General features: G+C 36.5%; 2 protein-coding genes across 3 annotated transcripts in view; one reads left to right on the top strand and one right to left on the bottom strand.

Moving 5' to 3' along the window:
* The window catches only part of LOC136987026 (patched domain-containing protein 3-like), a 223,403-nt gene that overhangs the window by 22,038 nt on the left and 188,309 nt on the right, over positions 1–13,056 (top strand). The gene's annotated exons all lie outside the window — the stretch shown is intronic.
* Positions 10,047–10,913, bottom strand: LOC136987042 (sulfotransferase 1C4-like). The gene has a single exon (XM_067284678.1). The coding sequence runs from the start codon at positions 10,911–10,913 to the stop codon at positions 10,047–10,049; it is 867 nt and encodes a 288-aa protein (XP_067140779.1).

The raw sequence follows: 13,056 nt of genomic DNA, 5'->3' as shown, positions 1-13,056 counted from the left end.
AACTTATCCGCCATCTCGTTCCCTCGTTTCCCTTGTGTCCAGGGATCCACTGGAATTTTATTATTTTAATTTTGCCTAATTTCTGGGCCAGTTCAATAAGTTCGTTGGCCAGTTGTGTCCTTCCGTTTTGATTCCTCAGTGTGTGGATTACGACTCTGCTATCTGTGTAAACCTTTATTGGTCCCTTAAAACTCTGGAGTTTATTGTCTACGTGTTGCAAAGCCTTGAAGACTGCCCAGAGCTCCGCTTGAGTTATTGTGCAATGTTTAGCCATTTTTAAACTCGCCTGATATGTTTTAAAATTTTTTGGGTCATATATAACTACTCCGGCTCCGGAGCCTTCTGCGTTCTTTGATCCATCCGTAAAAATTTTCCATTGTTCTTCCTGGTTGTTATGTGTTTGTTCTATGTCTGCTTTATAACTGATCTCTTCCGCTGGATGTCTAATTGTGTCCATGTTTTTCGTTGCTTTTTCCAGTTGATTTTCCTTTATTTTTTGAATGAGTTCACCAATGTCCGATGGCAATTTTCCCTTCTTGATTTTGTCTTCTATTTCTTTGCTGTTTAAGCTGTTAACGTCTTCCTTTATTAGGGACCATTCCCATACGAGTTGTTTGATCCTGAGGTCTATTGGTAAGATATTTGCTAGAACCAACAATGCATCCGTTGGGGCCGTTCTGTAGGCCTTACAAATGTTTATCATGAATTTCCTTTGTATTGATCGTAGTTTTCTTTTCGTTTCAACTTTGTTTGCCGATTCGCCCCACACCTGTACTCCATACAGGATTGCAGGCTCGATCGCCGCTCTGTATATCAATCTTCCTGACCGGTGGTTCAAGCCCCAGACATTTCTAGAAATTTGCATGAGTGTGTTGCTTTTCTCAAGCATTCTTTGGTGGATTTTATTTATGTGTTCTTTCCAGCTGAGCGCCCTGTCGAAAATGATGCCCAGGTATCTCATCTCGTTCACATTTTTGATTCTGTTTCCGTTGATATATATGCCAATTTGTTTTTTAAGTTGTCCTCTTCCTAATTTTTTTGAACACACCATGAGCTCACATTTTTTATAATTTATTTCCAGTTTATGTGTTTGACTCCACTTGTTTATCTTCTCCAGGGCTCTGTTTCCTTCCTCTGCTAGCCTGTTGCAATTCTTGTTCGCTATCATTAGAACGACATCATCCGCAAAAGCCTGTATCTTTGCTCTTGCTGTTTGGTCGTATTCTTCTAACAGGCTGTCGAATGCCAGGTTCCAGAGGCCTGGTCCACTTCTCGAGCCCTGTGGGCATCCTCTGGTAACCTGCTTTATAATGTTAATGTTATTAGAAAAGTAGCCTGCTTTTCTGTTATGTAAATAATTCATAAGTATTTCTTGCATGTTTGCAGGGCATTCTGTCTTGTTAAGACGTTTAAATACGCTCGGCCACCACAAGTAGTCGAATGCTTTTTTAAAATCAACGGAAATTATCATGGCGTGTTCTTCCTTCTCCACGCATTTGTTATAAAGTCTTTTACCCGGAGGGCGGCTTGGATTGTTGACCGTCCTTGTCTAAAGCCAAACTGCTGTTCGTTAAGTTTGTCATTTTTCTGGAGGTGGTAATTAATTCTGTTTATTATTAGCCCATCCAAAATTTTCCCAAGTACTGGTAATAAACTGATGGGTCTGAATTGCTCAGGGCTGTTTGCGTTTTTTGTTTTGAATAAATTTAACGTTTGCTATCTTCCAATTGTCAGGGAAGTAGCCTATTTTGAGACAATTGTTATAAAGAAGGACGAAGGCAATTGGGACTTCTGAGTATGCAGCCTTCACCACTTCTGCTGAAATTCCATCCAATCCTGGTGATTTATTATTCTTTAGTGTGTATATAGCCTTCTGGACTTCCCTAAAAGAAAAGGGAATGTCATTTGTATGGGTTTGACAGCTATTGTGATCGATTCTGATTTCCCTGTGAATGTCTGTATCAGTATCCGGGTTGTCGCTGGGGAAGTGGTAGTCTAATATTGTCTTTATATTCTGAGTGATATCAAAGTTGTTTTGATCAAAATTCTCGTTGGTAATGTCCGGTACATGCGTTTTCTTCCTTCCCCGGAAAGCCACTTGGAAGGGAACGTCCCAGGGGTCTTTTGTATGACTCTTTTCACAAAACTCCTGCCAACTCTTAGATCGTGTCTTGTTTATTAGTCTTTTAAATCTCTTTAATGCCTGTCTATATTCGTTCTTTAGTTGTTGCTGCCTGTCCTCGTTTCTGTTTCTTACCATTTTTCTCCTTAGTCTTCGGACTTGTTTCTTCTGTGTCTCTAAGTCGTTGGTCCACCATGGTGTTTTCTTGGTGTTGATAATTTTGATTCTGGTTGATTGTATCTCAGCTGTTTGTAGTGCTTCGGTGATATGTGTCACATAATTGTCCATGTCTATACTTGTGTTTATCTGTTGGAATTGAAATTGTCTCCACTTGCTGGCAAATATTTCTTTAAAAAGATCCCAGTTTGTTGTTCTTCGTGGTTTTTTCCCAGTGGTCTTTGTGCCAATATGAAAGTTGTTTATTTCAGTTAGGAGATAGCGATGGTCACTTCCCGAGGGCCGCATGAGAGTTTCGCAGTTTAGTATTTTATGCTCCAGTTCCTCCGTGGTGAAAACTATATCGTCCCAGCCTTCAGCGTAGGCAGTGTAAAAGGTAGGTATAGTGGTCATATTGACAGAAATCAGCTTGTGTTCGTCCATGATATCAGATCATTCTTCCTCTTCTGTCCTCTCGGGGGTTGAACCAAATATGCGATTTAGCATTTATATCCTCCATTATTATTATATTATTGTTGTCAATTTTCCTTATAATTTCCTCTAGTTCACTGACACAGGTGTCATCGTCCTCATCCGGGGAGAGATAAGCGTTTATTATGTAAATCTGTGGTTTTTGATATATTACTGCAGTAGTAAATTTTTCGTTAGACAATTGCGGAATCATTGCAAGTTCGATGTTCTCATTTCTAATTATTATACCACTTTTGGGTCTTGTTTTATTGTGGGTCTGTAAAATTCTCCAGTTTCCAAATCGCACTATGTTGTTATTAATTGTATATTCCGACTCCGTTCTCGAGATGAAGTAAGTAAGAACAGACATATAGACGAACTACAGTGGGAATTTATAGGACTACAATTTTTTCAAATTGCAGCCCAATAAAATAAAATTCCGTAAATGCCTTCGGAGTGCACGATTAAAGTCACAGTCACCAGCATCCATTTCGGTTTTTGGCGACACTGATCCGCCCGAAAGACGAAAATTTTGTTAGAGACGGGAATTATATGACAAATATTTGCCATCGACTTTGACGTCGACGACGACTCCAAGCTGTGATTAAATCGAGATGTTATCCCCAAACTTAAATATGTACCGGTCGGAAGTATCATTACAAAATTAATCGAGTGTTATCAATATGATATGAATTTGGTCAGTAAAAGTTTGACTTCTCTCGTGTTATATCTCGTGTTTTGTCTCTCCTGTCCCAAAGTCAGGCATTTGCAGAAAAAGCGGGTCGACCCTCTATTTAGAAACTGCGTGACGGGAAAGAGACGTCATGCCGGCTTCATTGTAACCTTAAGGAATAAATAAACTTCATGTTGTGTGTGTGTGACGACGTGTTGTTCCCATCTCGGTCACCGTTATTTGTTGCATTAGATAGTAATTTTTTTAACACTCAATGGAAAGTATTACCGGTCAAAGGGACGGAATTTCTATGGGTTCGGTTATAGGCCCAAAATTAGCAGAAATCGTCACGATAAACATAGATAAACCCTGTCAAGATTGGGAGGAATAGTATTCCTTGCACGGTATGTAGACGATATAATTATCATATACAATAGTAAAGTAACATCTGAAAAAATATTAGAACAAGCCGATATGATTAATGAATATATCAAGTTTACTCACGAGAGTGAAAAGCTTTGTAAAATTAACTACTTAAAACATAATTGTTAGGTTCAACGATCATTTAGAATATTGTAAGTATGAAAAGCTGTGGCAATGCAAAAAAAAAGTCAAACTTTAAATCTTATTGTCCAATTAGTCAGAAGAGAAACATTTATTTGATGGAAATATGTAAGATCCTTTCCAGAACGACTAGATCCAATATAAGAGAAGTTAGAAAAGTGAATAAGAAGTACTGTACAAGTGAGGTTGTCGAAACATCTGGCCTCGATACGGCTTAAAGTTGGTACCTCTCCGTGCTTTTGCATTGTTACGCGAATAATTGTCATATTGATATTAAATAAGCGTGTAAGAAACTGAAGAATAATAGAGCAGGTAGAATACCAGCAGAACTGATTAAAAAAAAAAGGAACAGAAAAATTATTTAGAATGACAACAAAAGTGTTCGAAAGGTATCTTAATGGAGAAGACATCCCAAAAGAATGGAAAATTGGGACCTAATAGGATTGAAAGAATCAAAGACCTAATGGCAGAAGATAAAGATAATCTGGAATACACGACAATAAAAATAAGAGAGGAATATTTTAAAGGAGGTTTATATTTAAACACGAGTAAAACAAAATATTTATGCATAGGAGGGGCTAAAACAGACGTGAAACTGAAGCAGGAGAAAAGATTGAGGGATGTGAACATTACAATTATCTTGGAATACAAATTCATCAAGATGGAAGAGATACATTAGAAATTTATACAAGATTAGCGCAAGGTAAGAGAGCAGTCAAAATATATAATGCAATTGACAAAAGCATTCTGTTATACGGGGCGGAGGTATGGAGAATTGACTGGGGAAGAGAAAAGTAACAACGGTTGAAGAGCATTGAGAAATTCGTGCGGGATCTCAAAAAGAGAAAGAATAACTAATGAAAGAATCAAAGACCTAATGGGATTGAAGGAGACCGGTTTGAAAGAAATAAAGAGGAAACAACTTAGTTGGTTTGGGCGTGAAAAGAATGAGTGACGAGAGACTCCCAAAAATGTCAATGGAATACATTCTACAAAAAATTTCATTATTTCGAATTTCGCCATTACCCTGTTTTGTTTCATTTCCCGATCAAGTTCCCTTCTCGATTTCCCGATCTGCCTCATTTCCCGATCAAGTTCCCTTCTCGCTATTGTATGTGAGCGATGGTGTAAAAGTCCAGCGTTGCCGACTCGACCCACGTAAACTGGACACCTTGCGTTAATTATTCATTACGAATTTTTATAAACCTTTTTATGTTCGAACTCGATCTGGGGCCTCACACTCTGAACTTCGAGAAATGCAAAAAAGTCGGGGGTTTTCTGTATATGCAAATGTTAGTGTGCGCGTGGGGTGAAATGGAACGATTCGTTCCTTTTTTCCGATAAGCAGCAGACTGCCTTTTGATTTATCCTGGTAAAAAGGAGTGGTATTTTTTCTTATTTACGACAAAATTCCCAAAGTGATTATAAGTAAAACTTGCCTCGATTAATTTATCAGATAAATGTCTGTAATAATCCCAAGTTTAACATAACCATGGGATCCTTTCTAAACGAAATCTATAGAAAACTGGTAAATATTTGACAAACACGTTTGCACGGTGCACCAACGAAACAGTATTTAAATCTTACATTTATTCAACAATAAAACCTTCATTGATATTAGGGTGTACAAATTACCGAAAACATTATTCAATTACTAATTTTTACCGGTAATAAAAAAAATGTTCCGGTCGAAACTTGACCATATCAGAGGTTTCGTCTGTGGTAACACCTAAAACATGGCAATTTAAAACTAATCCAAATTCATTTAATCGTTTCATTACTATAAGGACGATTTTCTTAATATTTAAAAAATCCGAAATGTATACTAATCTTATCTCGGTAAAAGTGCACTTAGGTAGCCCCTATGACGGCACTTCCGGTCGCCATCTTGTTTGTGGACGTCGCCTTCACAAACAAGATGGCGACCGGCGCAGCTACTTATTACACCGACATTTAAAGAAAAAGAAGTCTTTCACTCACCGTTGACGTATTTCTAATTTCTTTTCTCCAATTTATTCGATAAAAAAAACACGGTTCGGATGATTCTTTCGTAACTTCATTCTTTCCATGGTAGAAACTTCTTCCGCATTCTTAACAGACGGGTCTACATTCTTCTTCTTACGATTTTCAGATTTATTGGCACTTACTCTCGGGGCTGAGGGTACAATATAAAATTAGACTAGGAAACAAACATAATGTGTCGCATGAAATTCGTCCAGTCGACAGCTGTTCGACTGGACGAATACTCACGCCCACAGCCAAACAGCTGACGTTCAACGTTCATTCTATGCAAATTAGATGCGAAATAAACGAAAAAGTAATCCCGCAAGAAATTTTCCCAAATTTACGTTAAAAATTACTTTAAATGACGAACTATTCGTCTTGCATTTACGATATCTAAAAGAAACAGAATCACTATCCTTTCGATAATTTAATTTACGACCACCATCACATTTAGAACCATCTGCATCTGCAGGTTGCGTACCAAACCTTACGGCAAACGTACCAACTGATGAAATTCTCTTATTAAAATTAAATTCGGGATATTCGATACAAAAAATGAAAAATCCCTGAAAGCACACTTTTGCCAAGAAAATTGTTGATGTTTTCCACACTCCGCCATTACAAATTCTTAAAAAGTGCTGCCACACATTTGATATTCTTTCTTTCGCGACGAATAATCACTAGTGTGTTAAAATAAATGTAAAGGGATCACTAAAATATATTTAAGTAGAGTAATTGAGAAGTGATAATTTGCAAAACATAAAAGAGTCCTCGGTGATTAGTTTTAAGCGTAGATAATTAGGCTACTGGCTATTAGCATTGTTACAACTATTGAATAGCGATGAATGCTGAAAATAAAAAAATTCTGAATAATTTGTAACTATTTTTATTTGTTTTAATGTATTTTAATTTAATTTAATTACATTAAGATTCTAGATTTATTGAGATTTTAATTTCATGGGTTTCGCTTACTATTTTCTTTTTTGTAACTGTTTTCGCTCCGTGGGCACTAACAGGACCTATTTTTAGCCAGCCCGTTATGGGTTCGGCCAGGCCCGCGATAGGGTGGTGGGGTGGTGAGGGACAGGGGCTCGACGTATCCCAACGAACCTCCGCGAAAAATTCCCTGGGTTTTATCCACCCGTCCGGATTCCATCCCTGGTTCCCAGAGCGGAAGGCTGCCACCTTTAACCGCTGGGCCATCCGGCATAAGGGTTTTAGTTACCGTTGTATGTAGAGTCGGAAAAAATCGTACGGAGGAGGAGGGTGTTTGTGTTGCCGGACAAGAGGTAGTTGTGTTACTGTAATAAAATGTGTTATTTTTTTTCCTTTAATTATTTTTATAATTATTTTTACCCATTTAAATGTAGTGTTTGTAGCAATGTTACCGATAATAGTTGATAAATATCGATCATTAATTACCTACGCCAATTTAATCCAATAAATAAGGATAAATATTAAATGCCAGCTATTTCGGGCCGTTTATAAATATAGTTTACTCTCGTACGGTACAAGAATGGTGTTACGAAGATTACACATCCAATTTATTTGTTGAATTCTGTGTAAATGTTGATAATTGTCAAAAAGTTTTGATTATCATCATAATTAGTCAAAATTTTTGTATAATAAACGGTCTACGGCCACCCGGATGAGGAACCGGCCACCCGGATGAGGAACTGCCCCGACTGTAACAAGAGTCGAGTTACACACGTGTGAAGCTTTGTATCTCAATTGTATCCATTAAACGCTGTCACCGTACGAAAATCATTCGATGTGCCAAGAGAAGATCGCGTGTAATGAACTATTAAAGCTCCCGAAAAACGAGAAGTTAATTATAATATCTCATAATAGATGCCGCCACACACTATTTTATTTTAAATAATTACCAGCCAAAATAAATAAATAAAAACTAAATAATATGCATCTAGTAGTGTTAGATTTTGTCTAGGAAATTTTCTACAGAGGAGGCAAAGCCGGAAGCTTCGTAAGTTTTGGCGGATGGAGTCCGACAAATAGCGTGTTGCAATTTTTCCTGGTGAAGCGGGGAAAGTTATGCAACTCGTCGCTGGAGTTTTTCTGTTTAGTTTAATTTAGGTGTTATAATGTTTCAATTGTGGAAAAATTCCATAACATTTTGTGCAATAATTTCATATTTGTTACGTGTTAATTTAATTCTCATTTAATTGTCTTTTGTTTCCTAAAGAAATTCTTTGAACGAGTTTAAAAATAACGTTTAAAATTGAATTTTTGTCCCCGAATTAATTCGGTTATAACTTCCTGCAATGTAATTTTTAAATTAATTACATCGAAACACCTGAATTTTCTGTCGAGCAAAAATTATTTCATTTCTCTGACGTTTTCAATCCACTTATTAAATAGGCCATCTTCGGGCTTAAGATTAAACCGTTCCAAGATGGAACGTATCGTCTTTCGAATACGTTTCATTTCAAATCAAAACATTTTAATTTAAAATAATTGTGTATATTAAATAAATGAAAAAATCAACAAATAAAATAAATAAAACGTAGTAAACAAGGTTAAGTGTAACGAATACAAGCTTTAAGGGTTTTTAAGTCTCGTGCTTTTTTCTATCAGATACTTTCAAGCTGTTAGAAGCGCATTAGCATCCTTGGCATTTAGGCAACGGTCTTTCATTTTGCTTTTATAAATTTCCATTTTTTCCATTTCCAACTCAATGGATGGAGAGTGCACCGTTTTAATGAACCCATTTTACAATCGTTCCTTCGGTCTGCGCCATAATCGCCTGTATTGTGTTGTTGACATCACTAAACTGCCCTACGTGCCCTTTATCAACGTTGTATTTGTGTTCTCGCAGACGTACCGCCAGGTTTCTTCTGGTCACACCCACATAATCCTTTGCCACTCCTAACTGTTGGTTCTCAAATGGTATTTTATAAACTCTGGCTTTCTCTTCCTTTCTCACGCTGTCTTTATCGTTCTCTAGTAAGCTATAGATATTGGGTGCTCTTTCATAGACCATCTGCACATCTGCATGGAGTGCGGTCAGAAGCGAGCCGTTGATAACGTAAAACTCGTTATATGGAGCTGTTCTGACCATATTTGTTTCGAGACTCGTACGCTTCCTTCTATTCCCAAGTGGAGAATGGACTTTTTCCTCCTTTAGCAATCGGATGTTATTGTTTTGCACTCGGTTGTTAGATTTCTCGTCCATTTGTTGATATTACGAGTGATATTCAATCTGTTTCCTGTACGATGTTTTTCATTAAAGGCTATTCATTTCGCTATAATATATCTTTCTGAGCTCAACAGGCGTGTGAACGTGGATTTTATCGTCTAATAAACAAAACGAGGGTCTCCCATGCACTTAACATGAGAAGGAGGAGTTTTGTGGATAAGTTTATAAATACGGGGTTTGAACAAATATCTTATTCGTTGAAACACACTTAGTTTATGTAGGTAAAAACCAATCAATGCCTACATCGCCACAACAAGTTAACTGGTTGGTGGCAATTGTACGTTGCATTACGTGCAGTGCCGTGTTTCAAAATAAGCCATACTGAAATAAATATTTAACTTTTATACAATAAATTTTAGTTGTAGTTCAAGTTTTATTTATAGTTTTATTTGAATGTGTAATGTATATTCAATATTCCACATTACCTTATTATAAGTACAAATTTATAAATTTATGCTTTCATTTTTCTTTATTATTAGATGTAAATGGTAAAGTCTATTTTAATATCATTAAATTTATGTTAATTTTATGTTTCGTCATGTTTATTTTCTGTAATTAGTTTTTAAAGTAAAAATATCGAACTTTTAAGAATGGCAGCTTTCCTGCAATGCCGCAAACTTTTACAGAGAAGCACCGATCACAGGCGTTGCCCCCGCCCCTGTAAAGTTGTTTATCCGGAGGGAAAGGTGCCATTCAGGCACCAACTACACCTTCAGAAAAATTAACAAAAAATTTTTTCTTTTCTAATAATTTTTTTCGATAATAAAAAAATGAGGATATCTCTACATCCTTAGTCTAATTATATAGCCAAATACGGGTTAAACAATACAAAAGATGTTTCATATACAAGTTAACATTTTTGTTTCGCTCAATTTGTCTGTAAATTTCTCTCTTAATCTCTTCTTTTGGTCTTCCGTAAAATAATCATCCCACTGACCTATCTTCCCCGAGTGAAAAAAGTCGATTTTCTTCAGGTTTCTTCCGTCAGCGTACGACAATTCCAAAGATAAACTTTGTTTCATTTGGTCAAATTGGATTCTTCCGAGAATACCTTCGAATATTTCTCGGTTGTTAGTCAACATTTCGTGATATTCTTGGCCTAGAAATCGCGCCATCTTCGAGACAACCTCCCGAGTGTTTCTCTTCATTTCTTCGTAAGTCATAAACAGGAAATTGGGGTCGTTCCAACGGGCGTACCACGATAACAAATGATCGAAATAATCTCCGTGCGACACTCGACCTCGGATGAAACACTCGAAGTAATCCGCGAATGTCCCGTCCGAAAAATTTTCGTCTACCTGTTTGAACATGTTAAATGCGGATACGCACGAGTTTCGGGGATTGCGATATACGTAAATATATTTCGAAGAGGGATTGTACGGTGTGAGGTTAAAGGGTAGGTTGACTTTGAGCAGACGAGGGCTTCTCAAGTTTTCTATTCCTTCTACACCGGCCATCTCCAAATGAGGGACTTCCCGTAGCCACATCCGGTTGACGTCGGGTAAGGCAGCACCTTTGTTGACGATGGACCAGACAATATACTGCGTCCAAGTGGTACCCGATTTAGGATATCCTGCCACGAAAATGTCGTCGTCTCTGGGTTTGAAGGCGACGGTTCGTTGCAAGTTTTCTACTCGAAGCCGAGGTGATATTAGAAATCCATTTATATTCTGTAGCGTTACCGTTTTTCTCGTATCCTTTTCCATTTTCGCTAAACAATGTCTGCAATGGAAAATAATCGTTCATCATAAATATAAATTTACATTTTAAGTTTATCGAAAACGTTGAACTAAGTGTGAAATTAACCTCTTCATAACTAATTTAAATATAAGATTATTATATTTAATCATATTATTTTACTAATTTCACTGCCTTTTCTTTATGTCTAATTTATTTTCATTTTTGCAATGAGTATTTAATTCGTTATTCCTAACATCGTGCTAATAACTTTTCCGGTCATCTGGCCCATCCACGGTCAATTTTTTTTCACCACTTCACGTAACTTGTTGTCATTTCATTATCGGTCCACGTCCCGTGATATTTAGTTTGTCTTTGTGGCTGTTATTAAGGCAGAATTTCTTTCATTCTCTTATTTTGTAGACGATTAGACGACATTCTACCCTGTCGATTTTAACACATTTATAATTAGACCAGATGCAATTCGCCTCAAACTTTTCGCAGAATTGCTGAGTTTTTTACAAATTAAAACGGTTAATTTTAAAGTTAATAGGTTTGAGGGAATTCGGTGACTTCCGGATGACTTTTCTGTCGCATCTTGGCCACTAGAATCGATGTAATTTAGCAAAATATGACGAGAACGATTTTCCCCTATTAATGAGGAAACTTTTAATTTATCAATTATTCCATAAATATATTCTATAGAAAATCACAACTGTTTTGCATTTTGTATTCTCCTCGCGTATTAATTGCAATTTAACTGCAATTGACACGATTCCAATAGTTTCGTGTTCGAGCAATAAAAATAATAATAAAAAACTATAAATATAATTTGTTCTTAAACATTTTCGTTGTGGTCTTCTATAAATGAACAGATAATATAAAGATTTTATTCGACAGATGGCGATAGTCGTCCGTGGATAGAAACACTAGTGTCGGTTGCCGTGGAGACAAGATTGTTCTCCCTCCGTAGTCGAGCGCCGTCTAACAACAACACGGGAACTAAGTCGAGGTCGTTAGTCGATTCGACGAATTATTGCCGGCATTTAATGGCAGCGTTGCCGGATTTGGCTACTATGCGCCAAATTTGGTTACCCCTTTTATTATTAAAAAATATCATTCGGCCGGCTACTTTTGGGACTACATAAATTTGACTCGGCTGCATTTTTGGCTACATATTATTTATAAATGTATTATTTGAATAAAAATGCACTTTAAAACGGTGTTTCCTCTTATTTTGTTAATAACAGACTCAAATAAAGCAAATGTTTGTGTTTTCCAAACAAATTTTTGTTTGCCTCCTTTATGATAAATGAATTTATCTATTTTTAAGTAAAAATTGAAAGTGTCGGTAGAAGTAATTTTTTAAAATACCCTTATTCCTGATAAAGTTTTAATACTTATTACCATAATCCAGACACGTTAATCCTTAAATAATAAAAGAAGAAAAAGTAATATTAATTTTCCTACAGTTGTTTAATTTGAAAGTTCGCTGAGATTTCTTTATTAAGAATATTATACAGAAAAATTAATGTTTTATAGTCCGTCTTGGCAAGATCGTTCGTTGCAATCTACTTTGCAGATAAACTGAGTGTTCTCGACATAGTAAATTACCGTGTGTGCATATATTTGAGGGCAGTGGGCAGAGTGGGCAGATGTCCGATGCTGCTGGGCAGTATGGCTTGAATAAATCTACAGTAGGGTGCAGTTTAATCTTATCTAAGAAAGATACAGTATAATCAAGAAGACTCGAGCAGCTAAAGGAGTAACAAACATCACATCTGAGAAATAAACAACATTGAAGAGCTCATAATGGAACCTTAAACGGATCTGACAACAGAAGAACGTCGAGAACTCTGTAATGAAGAACACCAAGAAACTCGGCGAGATATGTTTTATTATGAAAAAGAGGATTAATGCTGATATCTGCTATTAGTTAAAGATCTTTTGAAGAAGTGGGGGAGGTCAGATCGACGGTCTTAAAATGGCATACACACCAGGTTGAGGTTAATAGGCTTGGGATCTCTACAATTACAATGCTATAAATTACTTTTGAAAACTCTTGAAGAAGAGAGAAAAGCAATCGACAATGGATAGATTCTTTAACCCCCACAAACGGAAAAGATATGTATAATAAAAATGCAAGACTGTGTATGTATGTATTTTTATTAT

Source organism: Centruroides vittatus, unplaced genomic scaffold (assembly GCF_030686945.1).
Source record: "Centruroides vittatus isolate TY-2023 unplaced genomic scaffold, ASM3068694v2 scaffold_1444, whole genome shotgun sequence".
Taxonomy (NCBI): Eukaryota; Metazoa; Arthropoda; class Arachnida; order Scorpiones; family Buthidae; genus Centruroides; species Centruroides vittatus.
Note: the sequence above shows the minus strand (reverse complement) of the source record. Positions and strands in the feature narration are given on the sequence as shown.

Coding starts and splice junctions, on each gene's coding strand:
- LOC136987042 (XM_067284678.1), bottom strand. CDS start 10,913: ATGGAAAAGGATACGAGAAAAACGGTAACGCTACAGAATATAAATGGA.